The sequence below is a fragment of the Balaenoptera musculus genome, chromosome 12, assembly GCF_009873245.2.
Source record: "Balaenoptera musculus isolate JJ_BM4_2016_0621 chromosome 12, mBalMus1.pri.v3, whole genome shotgun sequence".
NCBI lineage: Eukaryota > Metazoa > Chordata > Mammalia > Artiodactyla > Balaenopteridae > Balaenoptera > Balaenoptera musculus.
Window position 1 is genome coordinate 33,757,354 of NC_045796.1, and position 26,629 is coordinate 33,783,982.

The 26,629-nt window shown below is 36.2% G+C and overlaps 1 protein-coding gene across 7 annotated transcripts in view; it reads right to left on the reverse strand.

The window, feature by feature from the left end:
* The window catches only part of LAMA2 (laminin subunit alpha 2), a 603,913-nt gene that overhangs the window by 87,726 nt on the left and 489,558 nt on the right, over positions 1-26,629 (reverse strand). For all 7 annotated transcript variants that reach the window (XM_036871358.1, XM_036871360.1, XM_036871357.1 and 4 more), the window contains 3 exons: positions 21,669-21,785; positions 20,800-20,963; positions 19,317-19,455 (listed from right to left, as the gene is read on the reverse strand). In XM_036871358.1, coding sequence (XP_036727253.1) covers positions 19,317-19,455; positions 20,800-20,963; positions 21,669-21,785 — 420 coding nt within the window. The remainder of the gene's footprint in view (positions 1-19,316; positions 19,456-20,799; positions 20,964-21,668; positions 21,786-26,629) is intronic.

The following is a 26,629-nucleotide window of genomic DNA, read 5'->3' on the forward strand; positions in this document are numbered from 1 at the left end:
GTCTTCCCCCCTCTCCACACAAACACTGATCTGCTTTCCTTCACTATTAGTTTGCATTTTATAGAATTTTATACAAACAGAATCATTCAGTATGTACTCTTCTTTTTGTTTGGCTTCTTTCATTCAGTGTAATTATTTTGATGTTTATCCATGTTGTGTGTGTATCAACATGTGATCCCTTTTTTATTTACATGGATATGCCCCAATCTATTTATTCATTCATCTCTTGATGGACATTTGGATTATTTCCAGCTTTGGCTATTCTAAATAGAGTTGCTATGAACATTTGTGTACACATCTTTGTATGAACATATGCTGATTTCTCTTGGAGTGGAAACCTCTAAGTGGAGTGGCTAGATTATCTGGCAGATGTATGTTTACGTTTTTTAGAAACTATCAACATGTTTTCTAAATTATTTGTACTATTTTAAATCTCACCAGCAGTGTATGAGAGTTACGTTTGCCTACATCCTTGTCACTACTTGATATAGTCAGTCTTTTAACATTTTAGACATTCTAATAGGTGTGTACATCATTTGGTTTTAATTTGCATTTTCCTTGTGACTAATAATGTTGAGCATCTTTTCATATGCTTATTTATTTATTCTTTGGCTAAGTGTTCAAATTTTTTGTCCAAGTTTTAACTGGGTTTTTTGTTCTTATTGAGTTTTGAAAGATATTTATGCATAATATGAATACAAATCCTTCATCAGATATGTAATTTGCAAATATATTCTTCTAGTTTGTACCTTATCTCAATAAATGGTTGGATTCGATTTGTTTTAACATTGTCCATAATTTTTGCATCTATGTTCATGAGGGATATTGGTCTATAATTTTCTCATTTTTTTGGTAATGTCTTTGTCTGGTTTGTATCATAGTAATACTGGCCTCTTAGAATGAGGTGGGACATATTTTCTCCTCTTCAATTCTCTGAAGAATTTATTATTTCTTTCTTAAATATTTGGTAGAATTCACCAGTGAAGTCATTTGGAACTGAATTGTGTGTGTGTGTGTGCGCGCACGTGTGTGCATGTATGTGAGGGTTTTAAAATACAAATTTAATTCCTTAATGAATATAGGGCTATTCAAGTTATTTATTTATGGATGAATTTCAGTAGTTTGTGATTTTCAAAAATTTGCCCATTTCATTCAAAATATCTAATTTTTGGCATAAAGTTGTTCATAATTTTCTCTTATTATCCTTTACTGTACGCAGAAGTTGCTGTGATTTCACCTCTTTTATTCCTGATATTGGATATTGGTGGCCTTTCTCAATTTTTCTGATGAGTCTGACTAGATGATTATCAGTTCAATGATCTTCCATTGGACCTTTGCACCATCATCCAGCAACACGACTGAATCCTGACTGAAGTTCATCTGCTGATAAACTTCCCTGCTGCCAATTTCTTATCTTGCATTTATAAGTGTTGCCTGCCTTTTGTTTCCAGACATCTTGTCTTTCCTGTTTTTCAGGAAGCCAGTGATTTCTTCCTGGATTCTTAGTCAACTACTCCTTGCTCAGATGTAAGGAGATGGGTGGTATATGTGGGGGCGTAGGAGATATTGTAGCAACAAGGTAAGGAAAGACAAGGAGACAGGGAATTTTGATGTGTGGATGAGAGAGCAAGTATTTTGGTTGCAACGGACTGTAGATTTTATGAAGGGTAGTGTTAAGAAGTAAGGCTGTTAGGTAGTTTGGAGTCAGTTTCTGGAAAGTTTGAATGTTAGACTAAGGAAACTGGGCAATAAGCAATATGGAGCCATTAAAAGTTTCTGAGTAGGAATGTATGCTCAGAACAAGAGTCCAGGAAGAGGAATTGGGCAGCTGTGTGGGAGGAAAAGGAGATATCAGTTGGCTATTGTAATAGTATGAGCCAGAGAAAATAGAGTTGTAACCTTAGGCAAGGGCGTTGGAAATGAGAGGTTTGGGTTCAAGAGATGTGGAGGAATAAGACACGTTTCAATGTTTCAAGAAGCACTTCAAAATATTAAAGTAAAGAGCTGATGGAGTACAATTGTCAGCTATAAGCAGTGTACTAACAATCCAGGTTTAAAAGACAAGTCTCTCATATGATAACAGAATGGAAAACACTAACACGTTATGGATGAACAGAACTGTTTCAATTCATTGGAATTTGGAGAGTTCATTTTCCAACATTGCTTAGTAAGTCACTGAAGCACATCAGCAATATCAGGACAGGTGATGAAGCAGCATTTTCCAAGCTAATTATACTTCATGCATATTTATAAGCATCACATCTGAGTTTCTGGGCTGTGTCTGCAGCATATGTGAAATATAAATGAGGTCCTTAGACTTGCAAGATATTTTGTTACTTGCTTTTTAGAGATTGTATTTTTATAAACAATAAGTTCTTCTCTGTGTATATATACATATATGTATTTATAAATTATCTAAAACCTTTTAGTATAATATATCACACAAAATAGGATCTATTATTACATGTAGGTTGCTATATGTTTTATTAGCTAATAATCATTTATAGAAAATTGGAGATAATTTAAAACATCAGAGAAGGAAAGATACAGGAAAAAATAAAATGATAAAGTCTACAAAGATTTAACAGAGGCTTGGCACTTAATTGGCTTTTAATACATGTTAGTTTTCTTCTTCCTACTATTTGTTAAGTATTCATAGTGACTTGTTTAGGCACCATGTCATTGATTAATAGATGAATGAATTGAGTAGAGATATCTAGCAGGCTCTCTCAAGCACCAGAATAAGCTCTGATTATTCAAAGATCGAAAGACTCTGCCTTCTCTAATGGAACTGAAGTGGAGCGGAGAGATAAACCAAAAAATCCTTATAAAGAAAATGATGACTGCCATAATGGAGTATGGAAATATCTAAGTGTTTTGTTGTTAGAGGAGGCTCTCTTAGGGGGAGGAGATGTGCAGGTGAGACCTAAAGTTAAGTTTATCAGGATGGTATACCCACACCCCACTGATGTATTATTTAAATAAGCAAATTTAAAAGTTATTGTTTATATTTCTTTCTATATTATTTTTTTTATTATTTTTCTAAATGTTCCTCTACTAACTTCTTTATTAGAGATAAATTTTCTGAATTCATTGAAAAAGTTGGTGCTAAGGAGAAATGCATAATTGTTTTCGTTTTCTAAAGAAAGTACTAGCTGAAAATTCATCAGCGTGGTTTATAGCCTATTCCATTACTTCCTCTTCATGAAATAATTTATTTTAGAAGACAAGTCTTGCACATTTCCAAAGGGGATAATGTGTCAAGATAATATGTGACTTAGATGATTTTAAATTCAAAATCTTTTTAATAAAGAAAACTGTTCAAAATGTACAGAGGTGTATGTAAGGGCTGATAATTAGCTGCAGTGTGTTTATGTAAAATATTTATCAGAAGAAATTTATATTTGGGCATGTTAGACTGTTGTTTAAAATTGGGGAAAAATTTCTTACTATAATAAAATAAACTCGTAGAAGAAATGGTGGAATCTAGCCCTATATACATTTTAAAAGACAAAACTTTTGAGAACACTGAAAAATGTGCAAGTGATGTTACTAGATATATTAAGCTACAAAACAGTTACATAAAAACTACCCATTTGTACAAAAGCTGTTTGCACAGGAAAAGGTATGGACAGATAAACAACATTATAAAAGTCATTATTTGTGGTTGTTGAGATTTCACACATTTTAGATTTTCTCCCTCTTGCTTGTCTGTATTTCCTATTTTTTTTAAATAATGGACATGAACTGCTTTTGTAATAATTAAAAAGATCATTCACAATTTTTAAAAAAGGAAATCACTGTGTATTGATTTTAAAGGTGTTTTAATATAACCCATATTTTAAAAATCGACAGGATACTAAAATGAAATTGTGAATCAAAAATGAGTTCAGGAACAACCCAAAGAATGACTTTGGTCAGAAATCTGGTGAAAGAAAGGCTGTAGATCCTAGCATTGCATAATGTCCTAAAATGGGACAGGGGTTCGATGAGTCTCTGGAGGACTGGAAGCAACTGAGCACACAAAGGAGACCAAGGGATGAAATAGAAAATCTCCAAAACTACTCATGAGAATTTAGAATTCATGACTGCGAATTTGCAGCTTGAGAACACCAAGAAAGACAATCGAGAGAGGATTTAAGAGTATATAACTAATTGAGAACAGGTTTTCACCAGTCACAGCATGAGAGCCATTGCTCCATCACCCTTGGGTGCCACTGGCTTGCTGCTGACAAGCTGTTGAGGGTAGGATGGGTGGGTACCACACAGAGTCTTGATTTTGAGTACAGACAATGGAGACAGGTCTATTGAGTTAGAAAACCTCCTCAGAGGGCTTATTGCTTTCTTTCCATTTAATGTCCAGAATCAAACTCAACATGGCAATTTCACTTCTTGATTATTCATATATTTATTACTGTATTTATTCCTACTGGTGGAAATATCAAATACTAGGTCTGAGAGCATTGCTGCCTTGAATAAAATTAGTTTAAATTTATATTGCATTATAGCATCACCCCAAAGAGTTTCTGTGTTGCTGACTGATGTAACAAACTCTTTGATTTCATTTTTAACACTTTATGCCCTCAATTTTTAAATAGGCCAAATTCTGGGTAATCAAATAGAAGTTTGTTATTCTGCTTCCAATAGATTTTCTTGAAGTTATTGATGCAAATGAGTGTATCATGTACAAAGAAAAATCACTAAAGTCAGCTGGATTGATGAATACCGTTTTCACACACAGATTCAATATTTTTCTATGTAACTTAGATCTTCACTGACTTTTTCGTATTTGCTCTTGTATGAACCAGTTCTTAGATAAGTTGCTGAATTGCTGACAGAGAAAAAATGCTCACCAGTTTTACTGACAGATTCAATTGTCATACCTATTATGGATTATACTATTTTTCCATTAACACTACACTGGTACAAACTTTAAATCCCGATGATTATAGATATTAATAAGAAGTCAAAATTACTGTTTGAATGACTCCTAAGTAATCACTGGCAGAATAAAATACAAGGTATATGCGAGTTAAAGTTTAAAACTTGACTGACACTATATTATATTGGGCCTTTGGAATGCAATGTGTATTCTGCCAATATTTGCACACTTCTTTATGTAGGAAATAAAAACTCAAAATGACCTTGCAAGTATTCTTTATGTATTTTGATTCATCCAATTACACAAAGCAAATATTAAATAAGACAGACTGAAAAGACGATATGACCACATTTTAAATAGATACTCATTAGAAATACCTTAATGTTTAATCCTATTGTAAGATTCACAGTGTTTAACTATGTGATGTATTGACCGATAGCAGTGATATCAAAAGACTCTGGCTACAGATTAGGAACCAAGATGGTGGAGTAGAAGGACGTGTTCTCACTCCTTCTTGTGAGAACACCAGAATCACAACTAGCTGCTGGACAGTCATCAACAGGAAGACACTGGAACTCACCAAAAAAGATACCCCACATCCAAAGACAAAGGAGAAGCCAAGATGAGGTGGTAGGAGGGGCACAATCACAGTAAAATCAAATCCCATAACTGCTGGGTGGGTGACTCACAGACTGGAGAACACTTATACCACAGAAGTCCACCCACTGGAGTGAAGGTTCTGAGCCCCCCATCAGGTTCCCAACCTGGGGGTCCGGCAATGGGAGAGGAATTCCTAGAGAATCAGACTTAGAAGGCTAGTGGGATTTGATTGCAGGACTTTGACAGGACTGGGGGAAACAGAGACTCCACTCTTGGAGGGCATACACAGAGTAGTGTGCACATTGGGACCCAGGGGAAGGAGCAGTGACCCCAGGGGAGACTGAACCAGACCTACCTGCTAGTGTTGGAGGTTCTCCTGCAGAGGCGGGCAGTGGCTGTGTCTCACCGTGGGGACAAGGACACTGGCAGCAGAAGTTCTGGGAAGTACTCCTTGGCGTGACCCCTCCCAGAGTCTGCCATTAGTCCCACCAAAGAGCCCAGGTAGGCTCCAGTGTTGGGTTGCCTCAGGCCAAACAACCAACAGAGAGGGAACCCAACTCCACCCATAAGCAGACAAATAGATTAAAGCTTTACTGAGCTCTGCCCACAAGAGCAACAGTCAGCTCTACCCACCACCAGTCCCTCCCATCAGGAAACTTGCACAGCCTCTTAGATAGCCTCATCCACCAAAGGGCAGACAGCAGAAGCAAGAAGAACTACAATCCTGCAGCCTGTGGAACAAAAACCACATTCACAAAAAGAAAGATAAGATGAAAAGGCAGAGGGCTATGTACCAGATGAAGGAACAAGATAAAACCCCAGAAAAACAACTAACTGAAGTGGAGATAGGCAACCTTCCAGAAAAAGAATTCAGAATAATGATAGTGAAGATGATCCAGGACCTCGGAAAAAGAATAGAGGCAAAGATTGAGAAGATGCAAGAAATGTTTAACAAAGACCTAGAAGAACTAAAGAACAAACAAACAGAGATGAACAATACAATAACTGAAACGAAAACTACACTAGAAGGAACCAATAGCAGAATAACTGAGGCAGAAGAACGGATAAGTGACCTGGAAGACAGAATGGTGGAATTCACTGCTGCAGAACAGAATAAAGAAAAAAGAATGAAAAGAAATGAAGACAGCCTAAGAGACCTCTGGGACAACATTACATGCAACAACATTCGCATTATAGGGGTCCCAGAAGGAGAAGAGAGAGACAAAGGACCAGAGAAAATATTTGAAGAGATTATAGTCGAAAACTTCCCTACCATGGGAAAGGAAATAGCCACCCAAGTCCAGGAAGTGCAGGGAGTCCCATACATGATAAATCCAAGGAGAAACACACCGAGACACATAGTAATCAAACTGGCAAAAATTAAAGACAAACAAAAATTATTGAAAGCAGCAAGGGGAAAATGACAAATAACATACAAGGGAACTGCCATAAGGTTAACAGCTGATTTCTTAGAAGAAACTCTACAAGCCAGAAGGGAGTGGCATGATATACTTAAAGTGATGAAAGGGAAGAACCTACAACCAAAATAACTCTACCCATCAAGGATCTCATTCAGGTTTGATGGAGAAATCAAAAGCTTTACAGACAAGCAAAAGCTAAGAGAATTCAGCACCACAAAACCAGCTCTACAACAAATGCTAAAGGAACTTCTCTAAGTGGGAAACACAAGAGAAGAAAAGGACCTACAAAAACAAACCCAAAACAATTAAGAAAATGGTCATAGGAACATACATATCAATAATTACCTTAAACGTGAATGGATTAAATGCTCCAACCAAAACACACAGGCTTGCTGAATGGATACAAAAACAAGACCTATCTATATGTTGCCTACAAGAGACCCACTTCAGACCTAGGGACACATACAGACTGAAAGTGAGGGGATGGAAAAAGATATTCCATGCAAATGGAAATCAAAAGAAAGCTGGAGTAGCTATACTCATATCAGATAAAATAGACTTTAAAATAAAGAATGTTACAAGAGACAAGGAAGGACACCACATAATGACCAAGGGATCAATCCAAGAAGAAGATATAACAATTATAAATATATATGCACCCAACATAGGAGCACCTCAATACATAAGGCAACTGCTAACAGCTATAAAAGAGGTAATAGACAGTAACACAATAATAGTGGAGGACTTTAACACCTCACTTACACCAATGGACAGATCATCCAAAATGAAAATAAATAAGGAAACAGAAGTTTTAAATGACACAATAGACCAGATAGATTTAATTGATATTCATAGGACATTCCATCCAGAAACAGCAGATTACACTTTCTTCTGAAGTGCGCACTGAACATTCTCCAGGATAGATCGCATCTTGGGTCACAAATCAAGTCACAGTAAATTTAAGAAAACTGAAATCATATCAAGCATCTTTTCTGACCCAACACTATGAGATTAGAAATCAATTACAAGGAAAAAAAACGTAAAAAACACAAACACATGGAGGCTAAACAGTACGTTACTAAATAACCAAGAGATTGCTGAAGAAATGAAAAAGGAAATCAAAAAATACCTAGGGACAAATGACAATGAAAACACAATGACCCAAAACCTATGGGATGCAGCAAAAGCAGTTCTAAGAGGGAAGTTTATAGCTATACAAGCCTACCTCAAGAAACAAGAAAAAACTCAAATAAACAATCTAACCTTACACCTAAAGGAACTAGAGAAAGAAGAACAAACAAAACCCAAAGTTAGCAGAAGGAATGAAATCATAAAGATCAGAGCAGAAATAAATGAAATAGAGACCAAAAAAAAAAAAAAAAAAACAATAGCAAAGATCAACAAAACTAAAAGCTGGTTCTTTGAGAAGATAAACAAAATTGATAAAACATTAGCCAGACTCATCAAGAAAAAGAGGGAGAGGACTCAAATCAATAAAATTAGAAATGAAAAAGGAGAAGTGACAACAGACACCACAGAAATACAAAGCATCCTAACAGACTACTACAAGCAACACTCTATGCCAATAAATTGGACAACCTGGAAGAAATGGACAAATTCTTAGAAAGGTATAACCTTCCAAGACTGAACCAGGAAGAAACAGAAGATATGAACAGACCAATCACAAGTAATGAAGTTGAAACTGTGATTAAAAATCTTCCAACAAACAAAAGCGCAGGACCAGATGGCTTCACAGGTGAATTCTATCAAACATTTAGAGAAGAGCTAACACCCATCCTTCTCAAACTCTTCCAAAAAATTGTGGAGGAAGGAACATTACCAAACTCATTCTCTCAGGCCACCATCACCCTGATACCAAAACCAGACAAAGATACTACAAAAAAAGAAAATTACAGACCAATATCACTGATGAATATAGATGCAAAAATCCTCAACAAAATACCTGCAAACAGAATCCAAGAACACATTAAAAGGATCATACACCATGATCAAGTGGGATTTATCCCAGGGATGCAAGGATTCTTCAGTATACGTAGATCAATCAATGTGGTGGACCATATTGACAAATTGAAAAATAGAAACCGTATGATCATCTCAATAGATGCAGAAAAAGCTTTTTGACAAAATTCAACACCCATTTATGATAAAAACTCTCCAGAAAGTGGACATAGAGGGAACCTACCTCAACATAATAAAGGCCATATACGACAAATCCACAGCAAACATCATTCTCAATGGTGAAAAACTGAAAGAATTTCCTCTAAGATCAGGAACACGACAAGGATGTCCACTCTCACCACTGTTATTCAACATAGTTTTGGAAGTCCTACCCACAGCAATCAGAGAAGAAAAAGAAATAAAAGGAATACAAATTGGAAAAGAAGAAGTAAAACTGTCAGTATTTGCAGATGACATGATACTATACATAGAGAATCCTAAAAATGCCACCAGAAAACTACTAGAGCTAATCAATGAATCTGGTAAAGTTGCAGGACACAAAATTAATGCACAGAAATCTCTTGCATTCCTATACACTAATGATGAAAAATCTGAAAGAGAAATTAAGGAAACACTCCCATTTACCATTGCAACAAAAAGAATAAAATACCTAGGAATAAACCTACCTAGGGAGACAGAAGACCTATATGCAGAAAACTATAAGACACTGCTGAAAGAAATTAAAGACAATACCAACAGATGGAGAGATATACCATGTTCTTGGATTGGAAGAATCAATATTGTGAAAATGACTATACTACCCAAAGCAATCTACAGATTCAATGCAATTCCTATCAAATTACCAATGGCGTTTTTTATAGAACTAGAACAAAAAATCTTAAAATTTGTATGGAGACACAAAAGACCCCAAATAGCCAAAGCAGTCTTGAGGTAACAAAACGGAGCTGGAGGAATCAGACTCTCTGACTTCGGACTATACTACAAAGCTACAGTAATCAAGACAATATGGTACTGGCACAAAAACAGAAACATAGATCAATGGAACAACATAGAAAGCCCAGAGATAAACCCACATACCTATGGTCAACTAATCTATGACAAAGGAGGCAAGGATATACAATGGAGAAAAGACAGTCTCTTCAATAAGTGGTGCTGGGAAAACTGGACAGCTACATATAAAAGAATGAAATTAGAACACTCCTTAACACCATACACAAAAATAAACTCAAAATGGATTAGATACCTAAATGTAAGAGCGGACACTATAAAACTCTTAGAGGAAAACATAGGAAGAACACTCTTTGACATAAATCACAGCAAGATCTTTTCTGATCCACCTCCGAGAGTAATGGAAATAAAAACAAAAATAAACAAATGGGACCTAATGAAACTTCAAAGCTTTTGCACAGCAAAGGAAACCATAAACAAGATGAAAAGACAACCCTCAGAATGGGAGTAAGTATTTGCAAATGAATCAATGGACAAAGGATTAATCTCCAAAATATATAAACAGCTCATTCAGCTCAATAGTAAAAAAACAAACAATCCAATCCAAAAATGAGCAGAAGACCTAAATAGACATTTCTCCAAAGAAGACATACAGATGGCCAAGAAGCACATGAATAGCTGCTCCACAGCACTAATTATTAGAGAAATGCAAATCAAAACTGCAATGAGGTATCACTTCACACCAGTTCAAATGGGCATCATCAGAAAATCTATAAACAACAAATGCTGGAGAGGGTGTGGAGAAAAGGGAACCCTCTTGCACTGTTGGTGGGAATGTAAATTGATACAGCCACTATGGAGAACAGTATGGAGGTTCCTTAAAAAACTAAAAATAGAATTACCATATGACCCAGCAATCCCACTACTGGGCATATACCCAGAGAAAACCATAATTCAAAAAGACACATGCACCCCAATGTTCATTGCAGCACTACTTACAATAGCCAGGTCATGGAAGCCACCTAAATGCCCATCGACAGACGAATGGATAAAGAGGAAGTGGTACATATATACAATGGAATATTACTCAGCCATAAAAAGGAACGAAATTGGGTCATTTGCTGAGACGTGGATGGATCTAGAGACTGTCATACAGAGTGAAGTAAATCAGAAAGAGAAAAACAAATATCGTATATTAACGCATATATGTGGAACCTAGAAAAATGGTACAGATGAACCGGTTTGCAGGGCAGAAACTGAGACACAGATGTAGAGAATAAACATACGGACACCAACGGGGGAAAGTGGCTGGGGTTGGGGATGGTGGTGTGCTGAATTGGGCGATTGGGGTGACATGTATACACTGATGTGTATAAAATTGATGACTAATAAGGAACTGCTGTATAAAAAAAAAATCAAATAAAATTCAAATATTAAAAAAAATTTTTTGAAAAAACCCCATAATATTGAATGAAGGAAGTCAGGCCCAAAAGAATTTAAAAAAAAAAGAAGAAGAAAAGAAAAAAAGGCTTTTTCTGCATTTACTGGGATGATCATGTGTATTTTGTTCTTCAATTTGTTGGTGTGGTGTATCACATTGGTTGGTTTGCAGGTTTTGAACCATCCTTGCATCTGTGTAATAAATCCCACTGGATCATGGCAAAAAAAAAAAATCTGGCTACATATGGACTCAAAAATTAATAAAAAAGAAGAAATTATTCGGAATAATACTACTAGTATTAAAAGAAATAACAATAAAGAAAATAATAATAAGGAATGGAAAAGTTACAATAATGGAAAAGAATAAATTATGAAAGTAAAAGTTGGAAAGTATTATTTTTATTAGCATGACAAATAAAAACTTAAATGATTATTGCTGGTTTGAGGACAGGCAAGAATTCTATTTATCTTTATTCCTGTGCGTTTCATAATGCTATTATATATTAAGTACAATAAATATGTGTTTTTAAAAAAGGTTTTAAAAAATTTATAGAAAAAATTGAAAATGTGAACATACTTAATACCTCAGGTCAATAAATAGTTCAGAAGCACCTATTATAAGCACCACAACTGCATCAGGGAAGGATAGTTGGAGACTGAATATTAAATCAGATTAAAAAATAAGTTTTGGGCTTCCCTGGTGGCGCAGTGGTTGAGAATCTGCCTGCCGGTGCAGGGGACACGGGTTCGAGCCCTGGTCTGGGAAGATCCCACATGCCGCGGAGCAGCTGGGCCCATGAGCCATAATTGCTGAGCCTGCGCGTCTGGAGCCTGTACTCCGCAACAAGAGAGGCCGCGATAGTGAGAGGCCCGCGCACCGCAATGAAGAGTGGCCCCCACTTGCCGCAACTAGAGAAAGCCCTTGCACAGAAACGAAGACCCAACACAGCCAAAAATAAATAAATAAATAAATAAATAAAATTAAAAAAAAAAAAAGTTTTAAGCTTTGGGGACGATATTAACTATCGGCATTAAGCCAAGAGAGGGATCCGAATAGACTGCACAAAGTTTCTTAAAAAGCTATTACTTTAGCTGACACAGCTCAGTACATGGACAATATGCACTCAACTTGGAGACAGATCTTCTAATCCTCAAATTCTGACCTGCTATCTTCTTTCCACAGCCTGATTAGGAAATTCCGGCACACCACTTGAACCTAATTCTAATCAATAAAAAAATCCTACAAGGCATCTACATTCAAATAAATATTCATAGATGATCTCAAACTAAGTAGGCAAAGAAAGTAATTTTATTTTTTCTTTGAAATTTTCTTCTCTATTCAACTTTCCTCTCTCTCCTGGCAGTATATATGCCTTGTTCATTCTGAAAATCTGGAGCATCCTAGCCTTTCTAGATTCCTAGTATCAATGTTTGGAGACGGGAGGGGGCAATTTACATTTAGTGATCAGCTGCTATATACCAAGTACTACCTATATGAAAATCATGGAATATTACTTGTGAAATAGTGCAAATGAAATTCTCACGGAGTTATTCATGCTTCTGTCCCCTCGAGGTCTATTTTCAGCTTAAATTTTAATTCTGGAGACATTATTTTCTGGTAAAAGGAAGTAGGAATAAGAAAACACCACAGTCACTAAGCTGTGAAACGGTGGCAGCAGGCCATGGGAGCAGAATGCCCAGAGTAGAAAGTAGGCAGAGAGGCAACATCTTTCAAAGCCCCGGATGCTGCAGCTGTGCAGTTGGCGTCTGACCCAAAGCCTTTTCTCCCTAATTATTTTAAGATTTTGTTTTCTTTTTCTCTTTAGTTTCTGTAGTTTAACAATGATCTTTCCAGGTGTGGACTTATTTTATTTATTGTGATAGGCTTCCTTAACTTGAGAAATCATATCATATCCTTCACCAGCACTTGAAAATTTTCAGTATCTCTTTTACTATTACTATTCCCCATTCTCACCCTTTCCAACTTCTGGAACGCCTAATAGATTTGCATTTCATTTTTACAACCTATATTCCTTGTTTCTTACACTCCTTTTATGTTTTACCATACTTGTTGCATTCTGGGTAGTGTATTCAACTCTTTCTATTAACTCATTCTCTTTTCCTATATATTTTATTTTTAGAAATTTTATTTGCTTCTGTTACAAATTTCCGTAATCTTCTGTATTTTTTCTTTTTATCACTCTTTTCTATTCTTTTTAACATTTCAATACTTTTAAACACTTTTATGTATATTCTCTTTCAGAGTTTTGAATAACTTCAGGATCATGTTACATGTTTGCCTGCCTACCCTCTTTCCTACTTGATTATTTATAGTGTATCTAAACAGACCACTTTTCTGTGTCCTTCTAGATGCTCTAGAGGTTGCAAGAGCCAGGATCAGTTCCCCTCCTCTCCCCATTAAATTTTTAGCTTGGAAAGTCTTGTACCATATGGACTTTAATCCATATATAAATATATACGGTATAAATTTGGACTTCAATCCACAGGCTTATGGTTTTAGCAACTTATGAGAGACATTTTTCACAACTGGAGGCATGAAAAGTAACAACGCTCCTTGGCATGTTCTGGGCTAGAAGGAGTGTTTGTTGATGAGAACAATTGTTTCCAAGTCTCACGGTTTTAAATACTTTCGATTAGTCAAAAAAGACTCCTTGGGGCTTCCCTGGTGGCGCAGTGGTTGAGAATCTGCCTGCCAATGCAGGGGACGCGGGTTCGAGCCCTGGTCTGGGAAGATCCCACATGCCGTGGAGCAACTAGGCCCGTGAGCCGCAATTACTGAGCCTGCGCGTCTGGAGCCTGTGCTCTGCAACAAGAGAGGCCGCGATAGTGAGAGGCCCGCGCACCGCGATGAAGAGTGGCCCCCACTTGCTGCAACTAGAGAAAGCCCTCGCACAGAAACGAAGACCCAACACAGCCATAAATGAATGAATAAATAAATAAATAAACCTAAAAGTTTTAAAAAAAAAAAAAGACTCCTTCTTTTGTAGGTTTAGGATGATGTCTGTGATGTCTTCTCTCCCTGCCTGGGCTTTAAAATCCCAGTCCCTAGACATATGATCTATATTTATGTTCCAAATTCATTGAGTCACCAAGCTGCCAGCTCTAGAATGTGCTATTCTGTTTTACTCTCGTTTTTATTTTTAGATTTTCTTTTGTTTCCTCTTTATAAAATAAACTATGTGTTAAATTTTGGGGAGTTAGAATTTACCTAGCATTTCTGTGAATTTCTCACATTAGGATGGATCTGAATTAACTCAGACTGCCATGTTATCAGAGCTCCCTGACTTTGCTTTCTAGTATCCTTATTTTCTACCAGAGTTCTTCTCCCCACTGATCTGTCACCACATAAGAGTGAATTTACAAAAATCCAATTTATTCTGTAGACTCGACCCTAAAGCAAGAAAAAACTCCTTCAAGTTTCAAGTTTTTTGAAGAAAAAACTTTGAGTTTCTATGGATTTTTACTCTCCTCATACTAAGGAATCAACTAAGGAATCAACTTACAACAGCAGTTCACGTATTTTTAGGATCAGGTGTCTAAGGCTTTAAACTTACTTAATTTTAGGTATATTTTCCTCCTGTATAATATTTTTTTCAGAATTTCCCCCCTCTCTTTAGTTCATCTAAAGCCTACATATCACTTACACAGCACTGTTCTTTACTAACTGTCCCACTATTATTGTTTCTATGAGAAAATGCATTACTTACAAATTGTGCTCATGTTCTTCTGTATTTTATATTATTTTTTCCTAGATGTGCCTGAGAAAGATCATGCCGAATATATTTAGACTTATGGCTCCCAGGAGTGATGGGTAACTGTAGCAAGTGACAGAACTTGAATTTGGAGAATAAAGAGGAAGATCACATTGTGTACTGGTGTTGAAAGCAAGTATAAATTCTTCTCAATTTCTAATGCTGATTCTTAGTGAAGACCAGACTAAACACTGAGACTGAGACTAATTGAGAAAGAGGATTCTGGACTTGAGGGTATTAAGGAATTTTGTTGGTGTGCGTGTGTGGGGGAGAGGGAGAGGGAGAGAGGGAGAGAGAGAGAGAGAGAGAGAGAGAGAGAGAGAGAGAGAGGGAGAGTTTCAGACAGTAACAATGATTGCAGTGTAAAGAAGAGGGTATAGAAGAACAAAGAAATATTCAGTTGCTGTGGGAAGTGAAAAAGTGATTCTTTTTTTTTTAATGGAAGATACCTAGGTAAGGTGAGGACTGCCTACATTTTCTACACTGAAGTATATATCACAGAGCACATTCCATTCACTTTGAGAAAGGGAGAGAGGGAGAAAAGAAAGAAAGGAAGGAAAGAGGACAACATTTCAGAATAGATGGAGATTGTGTGATTATTGTTGTGTGATGATTCTTCAGGATCTTAAAGAACCAGATCTAAGGAATCCATTCTACATTAGACTTCCTTTTTGTCATTGTTTGCTGTTTGGATATACCAGATTCAAGTGCACAGCATCTAAGAACTTCCCAGTGAAAAGGACAGAGGGCCTCATCTCCCAGTGCTACTGACACCGTGCCTATTGCCTCTGGTGGTCATCCCAAGGGTCCAGCCGCATATGAAATCTACTTTTCATCTACTTGTAAAATCTGATCTGCTTGATAACATAGGTTTTAAGTTCACCTATGATCTGGAAAAATTTTTTTAAGGTTTAATTCTCTGTTATTTTAGAGTCTGAGGACTTTTTATAGCATCAAAGCAATAAAGATTAGAAAAAAACTACTGGATCTTCATATTCTATTTTCTAAACGGTGACATATTTCCTTTCTCTTTCTCCTTGTGCCCACCAATGAGAGGTACAAAATGAGGTGTTACCTTGGAGATCATGTGTAGGGAAAACAATCTTTTGTACCAATAATATAATAATAGTATTTTTCTGCCTAGCACTAATAGAAATATAGTGTGTTTTTTCATAATATCTGTTCCTAAAATAATATTTCATTTTGTACCAAAATGTTCATTGCAGCTCTATTTACAATAGCCAGGACATGGAAGCAACCTAAGTGTCCATCATTGGATGAATGGATAAAGAAGATGTGGCACATATATACAATGGAATATTACTCAGCCATAAAAAGAAACGAAATTGAGTTATTTGTAGTGAGGTGGATGGAGTTAGAGTCTGTCATACAGAGTGAAGTAAGTCAGAAAGAGAAAAACAAACACAGTATGCTAACACATATATATGGAATCTAAGGAAAAAAAAAAAAAGGTCAGGAAGAACCTAGTGGTAAGATGGGGATAAAGACACAGACCTACTAGAGAATGGACTTGAGGATATGGGGAGGGGGAAGGGTAAGCTGTGACAAAATGAGAGAGTGGCATGGACATATATACACTACCAAACGTAAAATAGATAGCTAGTGGGAAGCAACCACATAGCACAGGGAGATCAGCTCGGTGCTTTGTGACCACCTAGAAGGGTGGGATAGGGAGGGTGGGAGGGAGGGAGATGCAAGAGGGAAGAGGTATGGAAACATATGTATATGTATAACTGATTCACTTTGTTATAAAGCAGAAACTAACACACCATTGTAAAGCAATTATACTCCAATAAAGATGTTAACAAAAATAAAATAAAAATAAAAAAGAATGAAAAAATAATAATATTTCATTTTGGTATTTAAATAAATTATATATACAAGATAAGGGGCTATTACTCTTTACATAGGAACTATACTACAACTTGAATTGTTTATAACCTCTACCTGCTTATTATTTAGTTAAAATAAAGGATCAACTTTTTTCTCACTCATATTTTCCTTTCAATTCCATTGTTGATTATGTGTGCACTACAAATAGGTAGACTTAAGCAGATTTTTAAAAGTGAAGTGGCTTTACAAATGCTGTCAATTATGCTTTGAGACTATTCCATATTCGTTTCTTTTCCTATGGTATTTTCAATGCTTTTTTCCTTCTCACATTATCTTACGTCCATCTTCTTCACAGTAGTAATTGATTGCTTTATTGCTTGTCTAATATGTCCTTTTTCTCCTTGTATAAATTCCTGCTTTGTTTCTTTGTCCTTTGTTTCTAATTCACTGAAAACATTCTTCCTTCTTTGCAGGACTAGACTCAAATGACTCTTTCATACATAAATAATAAACTTAATCTTACTCTTCTGTGTTTATCTATAGCTCTAGCAATAATAACAGCTCTAACATTTATGGAATGCTAGTACTATTTAGGTAATTGCTCAATTTAATGGCAAATATATTTCTTTTCCAGTATAATAGAACTATATTATAATGAATTATTAAAATTAAAACTTTATTTATTCTGTTCTTGAAAAACGGTCCAACAAACTTTCTGGCCAAATCAGTCTTCTGTGTGTTTGTTGAGAGCCACTTAATAAATCAGTGATTCTCTTTAGCTTTTACTTTGTAATTTTTCAGACATTTAATTATTTTTACATGGCTTATAGAGAAGGAATAACAATAACAAGGGGACATGCTGTAATGCAGTAAAACTTGTCCTAGTTAAAACAAAAAACAACAACAAAAAACTTGTCCTAGCTCTGTTTGAGTTTGGCAAGCCTATCATGTATAAGCATCAGTGTTGAGGAAAAGTGAATATTTCATGTTGGCATGAATATGAGAGCCTCCTGAGTATAAAGTGATGGTATTAAATTTGGGTGAAAATAAACAGGTCTTTAACTTAAAATGTTACAAGTTTATAAAAATGAAGCAATGACAATAGTGAGGACTTTATTGGTACAAAATGTTGTAAATAGGAATGAAAAATGTCAATTAGAATGACATTCATTCATTTACTCACTAGTGTCTACTCTCTGTCAGGTACTGTGCTAAATGCTGAAAATGGTGATCCAACAAAACATGGGTCAGATGTAAATGGTGAACTTGAAGACTAGGATCTTCAAATAGATTTGAAAAATGGTTCATTTTGAAAGGATAATTGAACATAGGGAAGTTTCTGTAATAATTGTGTCATGATTTTGAAAAAGAAATAAACAGAAGATATGGTATTGGTAGAACTCATTCCAGAGAAACCAAAACAGTAGTAACTGCTGATGGAATATGATGCATCATTCACCATGACCATAAAATAAACCTGCAAAGAGTGTGGCAAATACCTCCAATATCCCTGAAATCCATGAAAGCATTTGTGCTCAATACCAAAGCAAAGAAAATATGGATCTGTTTCTTCAACACCCACTATTTATACATATTTCATTCACAGTCAAGTGTCCAATCAAATTTTTTTTCTCTTGAAATTCTGATGTATTTGGGGGATTCTGTGTGAAGCCAAAGGAGTAAGTGATGTTTCTGAACATTTTAACTCACCATCTGCTTCCTATGAAATGAAATTTGACCTAAAATAGTATTACCAAGGTTTATCACATAACTTGGTTACAAAATGTTGCTCTACATGTAAAGGAAAAAGATTTGTTACTATTGAAGATACTCAGATAATGTGCTATACTTAGAACCCGAAAACTCTAAAATATTAATTGCAAATTTACTTTGAACAATGACAGCAGCCAAAAGTAGCTTTGAAGGTAAACATTTAAACTGATAAAAATAGTATAATAGTTTAGAAATATATGAACTGGCGTGTTTGTAAAATGTGCGCCTTATAATCAAACTTTACATAGGATCAATTTGTATGTGACTATAAGCTCTGGTGTTAATTTCCAAGGCACTTTCTTACTGAAGACATATGGAATAATAGTGATAAATTTCCCTGTTCAGAGTCTTATGTTTGACTGTTTTCCCTTTGCGAGTTGGTGGCACAAACCTATTTGGCATCTGCGATAATTTCAAGACCCTTATTAATAGTGGAAAGTAGTAGGTGACTGAGAAAAGAGTTCTGCTATGACTGAGAATTTATTTTGGATAAAATTTAAAAGGAGCCTTTGAAAATAATACAAAACAAATATTCTAATTTACTAGCATTTTCCAGAGCTTTGAGAAATTTGAGAAATTTAGTTTAGGTACTTATTCAAACAGATTGACCTCCATTCTCAGTACATAACACTATTTGTTTCTTACCAGTTCTGTGGCTTCATGTGCAAGAACTTTGGCTTCTTTGGCAATTTTCTCAGCTTCATCAATATAGTCCTTAATATTGCTGTAAGCTTTGAAGGCTGCAGTGGCATTGAAGGAGATGTTTTTGGCCTCATCAAGGATTCTGTTGGGATTGCCCCCAAAAAAGAACATCAGAGCAGTTGGTACTCAACTGAAGAACATCTTACTTATAACAAATATGGCTTCCAAATGATCATGGTCAGTATAATTATGTTAATTCCAAACCATAGTGAGGTGTCTACTAATTGTATTATATTGTAGTTTTCAGTTTAAACTCATATTCCTAAATAATTAAGCAATGAAATACTACCAACATATTTTTAAGTACCCATAGCATCCTCCAGAAGTTTCTGCAACCATGAGCACCATGCAAGTATGAGCAGTGAGACGATTCTTTATGTTATTTGTGAAGCACGCACAGGTTTCAGAGCACTTGTTCTATATTATTGGAATGAACTTCACAAAATCTCTTTAGAGTAGGTGCATTTCTCAGATGAGGACAAATGAGTCTCGGTTATATTGCTTGTCTCAGGTCACATGACCAACATGTCACTAATTAGCTAATTAAGGACTTGGAGCCTGCCTCTGTTGACTTCTAGCTTACTGCTCCATTTACCACCCTTCATGATAAATGAGCAAAATGTTAAAAAATGTTGTAAAATTGTTATAAAATGAATTGTATGTAAATTTTTCCCCAGGGTCTTCAAACATTAATATTTTCCTTTGTATCAAGAGTATTAAGTATTGAAACAGAACCTTACACATGGAGTATATTAAATACAGATTCATTTAGGAAAATTATTCTTGGGGCTAATACACCTATTTTGTTATGACAACACCGAAACTGTAGGGGAAGCACACCAGTTATACCTAGAAGGCTGTTTACTAGTCAAACACACCCCACCAGTTGCCCCTCCCTCACTGACCCGTATAAGAACCCCAGTTATAATGAGCTGTTATTTCACAGGGCAATATGTAGTGTCTCCATGGAATTTGAAAGAAAAAAACAAGACTTAAAGGCTATGTATGGAGCCACATTTCCAAAAGCCACCCTTTTAACAATAAATAGCTTGATTTCATTAAAAATATAAAACTGAAATTTGAAGCAGAATGTGCATTTATACATTATTATTTAAAATGCTAATAAGGAAACTGCTGTGCTCTCCAATAAAGAACAGAAAATATTTTTTCTAAGTGTAGCCTAAGGCAATGTTCACTTCCCACCATGCCATATTTGAATCCACTTTTAACTCAGACTTTTGATGTTGCTCCAGTAGAGTTTTGCCCAGACCCTTCTAATTAGGCTTTTCCACAGAAAGGCCCTCTAGCTCGTATGTGCATAATTACAAAAATCAAGATTTGAAAGCAACTCTCTACCATTTCTGCTAGTCAAAACTTTTGGACAAGTGTCAAGGTACATAGACATTTCCAACAACAAATGACATACCTATCAAGGACAGCAGATGAATCATTTAACTGAGCTGCATGGCTCTCAGCCTGGGACACCTTCTCAGCAAGCTTCCTGTCCTTTATTTCTTGGGAGAGGTCATCTATTTTATCTTTCAGATCCTCAGACAGGGGTGGCAATTTAGTTTGAATGTCTTCAACATACTGATATGTAGAGAAAAGAAGGCATTTTAAGTAAGTGAATCCAGGCCTCCTCTCATTTACTAATTTCTCTTGGAGATCTAATTATACACGCTTAGGTTTTTATGAAACTTTAAATTTACTAACCTAGCAAAAAAGAATAGAAAATAAAAGCTATTATTTAATGATAGAGATTAGGAAATATATGAAGGCAATTTATACCAAGAAGAACCTGACAATCTTTTTAAAAAAATGCTACTTTGTAGGTCTAAATGCATAAATGATAGTCATTGGGATCTTTTACACTATTTGCATTTCTATTACCACGCATCACCATATATCAGTATCTACTGCATTAGACAGTATGTTAAAAGTCTGTTTGTAGCTTTACATTTCTCTTTTAACTAATATTCTGTGAATATTGAAGCAGATTGTAAGTGCTGTCCTAGGAACAAGAAATGCTCTTCATCGCTGTGAAAAAAATACAGGTTGGTGTGAGTGTGTGGGTACCCTCACCAGACATTCATGTCTACTGAGAGAATAATGTGAAGTTCTAACTGTTACCAATGGGTGAGAATGGTCACAATAGAATAAGGCAAAAACAACTTTATACCCACAAGAAAATAACAGTATTTGCTTATACTACTGAGATTTCTCATTGATTCCCATTTATGAGAGCTTGTGTCATTATCACCTTTCTTTTAACTTTGGGTTTCACCAAATACTCACGTCTATGACTGAGTTGATTTCATCTGCAAGACGGTTGGCTTCATCAAGTATGTCAGTGCCTTCTTTTAAAGTGTCCTCAGTTTGTCGTTTGCCACTTTCAATAGCCTCCTTCTTTTTCTGTAGGATAGTATAAACAAAACATCAAAATGCCCTTTGGGGAAAACCCTATCCAGCCCTGTATTCCTGGCTTTCCTACGCTGTCTAAACAAGGCTTTGCAAACAAGATATGTCATGTTGACTGTGAGACTACATGAGAGTGATATAGACTACCCAGCCAGCCCTCCAAGAGTTACTTTATTTAAATACCTGTACAGGTACTTTCTTTCTCCTATTGTGAGAAAGTCATGCAAGATAAGAAAAGTTATGTGATGGTAGCTGAGGAATTAAAAAATATTTTTAAAGTGAGATGGACATCCATTTTAACTGAAATGTAAGTACTGAATATGCATTGCTGAGCATGTGGTAGTACACTGAATTACATTGGAACGAGACATTAAATTCCAGAATCTATGTCCAAATGAATATTTTGTGAGCATAAACGTAAGCAGATTTATTCTATGGGAGTTCTGTAAAAATTGGAAGAAGTGAGATTTTTTTTTTTTTATTTTTTATTTTTTTAAATTAATTAAGTAATCAATTTTATTTTTGGCTGCGTTGGGTCTTCGTTGCTGCGCGTGGGCTCTCTTTAGTTGCGGCGTGTGGGCTCTCTTTAGTTGCGGCGAGCAGGCACTACTCTTCGTTGCGGTGTGCGGGCTTCTCGTTGCGGTGGCTTCTCTTGTTGCAGAACATGGGCTCTAGGCGCACAGGCTTCAGTAGTTGTAGTGCACGGGCTTAGTTGCTCTGTGGCATGTGGGAGCTTCCTGGACCAGAGCTTGAACCCGTGTCCCCTGACTTGGCAGGCGGATTCTTAACCACTGTGCCACCAGGGAAGCCCAGAAGTGGGATTTCAAAGGAAACAGGGGAAGTACTTTTCAAAAAAAAGAGAAACTCTAACATGGAAGAATAAACTTAATGGACTGTTCCATAAACAAGCAAGCAGGGCTTCCCTGGTGGCGCAGTGGTTGAGAATCTGCCTGCTAATGCAGGGGACATGGGTTCGTGCCCTGGTCTGGGAAGATCCCACATGCCGCGGAGCAACTAAGCCCGTGAGCCACAATTACTGAGCCTGCGCGTCTGGAGCCTGTGCTCCGCAGCAAGAGAGGCCGCGATAATGAGAGGCCCGTGCACCGCGATGAAGAGTGGCCCCCACTTGCCTCAGCTAGAGAGAGCCCTCACACAGAAACGAAGACCCAACACAGCCATAAATAAATAAATAAATAAACCCAAAAGTTAAAAACAAAACAAAAAAACTTATCATTGTAAGTACTTCCTCACTTCTTTGAAATACATATAAATCCTTTAAAAAAAAAATAGAGAGCAGACTCTAATTTTTCTTTGAAACTGATAGCTTGTCTCAAACCACATGAAACTCACTCCTAGTCTAGAAGAGTAAAATCAATGAGAAAGAAATAGTGTTATTTCTGTTTGGAACATAACTTTGCCTTTTTTTTTCTTTCTATTTCTGACTCATTCTTTCTATCACCTTTTTACCTGTGGATTTAACTGCATCAATTATAATTTTAAGCCTTTGCCATTTACACTTTTTATATAAATAACAATGCTAGTTTATATATTCATTTAGATTTCAGTATGTGCCAGGTAGTTTATAAGCTTTCCTCATTTAATTCTATACTAACACACGTCCTGTGTTTATCACCTTTTAAATGAATAGAAAATTGAACAAGTTAAGTGATTTACCCAAGGTCACACAGTTAGTACAGTGTAGTTAAGATTTGAATCCCAGTCTACCTAATGATAGAGCTTCCGTCTTGAGCTGTGAAAGCACTGACTTTCCAATTGTGGAAATCACACTTCTTATTTGCATTGGATAGTGCTAATTTCACACCCTACTTTCTCTACCTCTTCACCAACCACTTCAATCTGCTGCCAGTACACATATCTTAATCCTGCCTCTGAGCCTTTACAGTTGCAGTTGCCTTCACCATGTGCCCTTCCCCAGTTCCTTGCCTTGTTTCCTCCTCCATTTAGCTTCATGTAAAATGCTTTCTCCCTCAATACTCAAAATATGGCCCATTGATCAGCAGTACTGGCATCACTGGGAAGCTTCTTAGAAATGCACAATCTCAATGCCTTTCTGGGAACTACCAACTCAGAATCTGCATTTAACAAGAACCCTAAGTGATTGATATACACAATAAAATTTGAGAGAAATTGGTTTAGAACACAGCCTGGCACACAGTGAACACTACAGAATTGTTAACTATTATAATTATTTTATTTTCTTTTTCCTAGAACTCATTTATCTGAATTATATTTTATAGGGTGGCCATCGATTATAGAAACATAGATAATACAATTTTATTTTTTGTATAGATTGAACCATCTTGATTGCTTCTTCTAAGAGTTGCTAAAAGCACAGGCTATTTAATGATTATCAGACACCAATTCATCACAAGATGCATGCATAGGGAGGAGAAGAAATGTACAGCCCATTGAGCTGGACCTAGTGGACGAAGGATAACATTTAATTCATCAGGCAATATACTGAGAACAAGTCACTTATTATGCATATTAGCCCATGCTGCAGACTTTATGGCCATATTATATGCTTATTTATTGGTTTAGTGACTATCTTTCTCACTATAATATAAATTCGATAAAACAGTCTTTGTATCACTTTATCTCCAGTACCTAGAAGAGTTTCCTCAATAAATAGTTCTGTTTGCACTGGTGACTCTCGGTTCATTCAGCTACTCCCATGCCTGGCTAAATCAGAGAAATTTCATTCTCCCTTCACGAACAGCAAATGTAGAGGTAGTCCTGATGTTCCTGGTTATAAGGCATATCTTATTTTCCAAAGGTCTGACACTCTTATATAACTATCAATTTTAGCCCTTAGCTTTTGTATGAACTGATTTAAAATTGACCCTGGACAGACATTCAAGAAACTTTCTTTAGCATGGCTTGTTTGTATTTATAAATCAAGGTAACAAAATGCTGTATCAATAGGAGGGAGAATATTTCCACCTGTATGTGAGGTGAAGAGCTACATTCATTTCGGTTTCAATTAAGCAGTGAGTTAGAATCTTTATAAAAGCTCTCTTTGAGTCACTTTAAGGAACCCATTGTTATGCAAAGATCAAAATGTGCTTTTTTTTTATCACACTGAAGCAGAAACGATCTAGGGATTAAAGAGATTTCAGTGGTGGCTAATTTCAGATTAGACACTAATGAAATCTAGCTTTGAACCAAGGAAAGATGAAGATTTGGAGCTCCTAAATATTGATAAAAGCATCGATATAACACTTATTTGTGTTTGCTTTATAGTACTTTCTTCATTGAGAAAGAACATTTCTGTTCTGTCTTTGTGCCAGGTACTATTCTCTGCCCTGGAGATACAGTGGGCCAGAAGACATGTTTCTCATGGCTTTCTGGAGGGAAAAAAATTGAATGAATTTAATGTATAATTAAAAATTGAATGAATTAATGTATAATGTATTTTTAATGATGAGTGCTATAAAAATAAATAAAGACAGGGAATGGATAGAGAAGGATGTAGGATATAAAATACTTAAAGATAGGAAGCTTTGAGATTTGAGGAGAAAAAGGGGGGCTCATGTTTAGGGAGAATTATTCTCCAAGTGTATACCACAAGCATAATTGTTAAGTGATTCTGATTAGACACCAAAGTTGTTGTATTTCTACTTTTAACTTCTGATTAGATCTTAATTCATTCCAGAGCTTTGTAAGTTTAACACCTGTTTTTTTTTGTTGTTGTTGAGGGGGGTTACTGGGGGGTGGATTAAGAACTTACAAAAGTTATCTTCCTGTCTATCTTTATCTAGCAACTCATTCTTCCCTTTCTTCCAACTCCTTCCTGTTCAAGGTCATAACGGTAAATTTGGGGACAGACTGCTCAAAACACATTACTTTGCTTAATTGAATTGCTCATCTTCTCTTTGCCCCTCCGCCCACGGTTTCCTCTGCCTTTTCTCCATTGCTGGAAATGGCATTCTAACACTGTCCTGTTCTAGAAAGTTGCATTCAAAGCCTTCTGTGATCTGGCTCCGAAGGCCCATTTTCAGAGCCATCTTCTGCTACAGACTTATGTAGCTTACGAACAAGCGTCACTGCTCTATTCGACATTTCCTAAGATCATACTTCTAGAGCTCTGTGTTTCTGCTCATGATGCGCCATCATTTCTATCAACTTCTATGACGCCATCGTTTTGGTGTTTGATTCTCCAAGCCCATATTAATCACAGTGTTACATATAATGAAAGGTTAAAATGCCTGAATTTTCAGGAAATCGTAAGTTCTCTGAGGCCAGAAATCATTCCTATTCAGCCTCTAACACACTGGTTACCAATAGCATCTTGATAATGGTAGGTGTCTAACAGACATTTGCATATTATTCCTGCCTGCTTTCCTAGCCTTATATCCCACTATTTTCCAATACAAAACCAATCCTCGAGTTTACATGAACCACTCAGAAAGTCCCCAAAATATAATTTTAATCCATGACTCCAATATTTCAATTGCTTCTGATAGATTTCAGGATAAAACCAAATTCCTCAGCTTAGCTCTCAGAATGCAGTTCTCTTATAACTCAAGGTCTGGACCCTCTCTGTCTTCGTTGGCTTTCTATCCCCTCACTAGTTCACAGGCAGTCTTTATTCCAATCCTATCAAATCAATGACATTTCTCCAAAATGTCTATATGTTTGCATGTTTTTTTTTTTTCCTATTTCTGGAATGTTCTTCCTCTTCTACTTTGACTCATTACAGCTTACCCTTCAGGACTTATCATATGTGTCAAGTCCTCTATGAAGCCCTTCCTAAATCCAGGGGTGATTTCGATGCCCTTCCTTTGCATACCTCCATGATAACTCCTGTAGTGTAC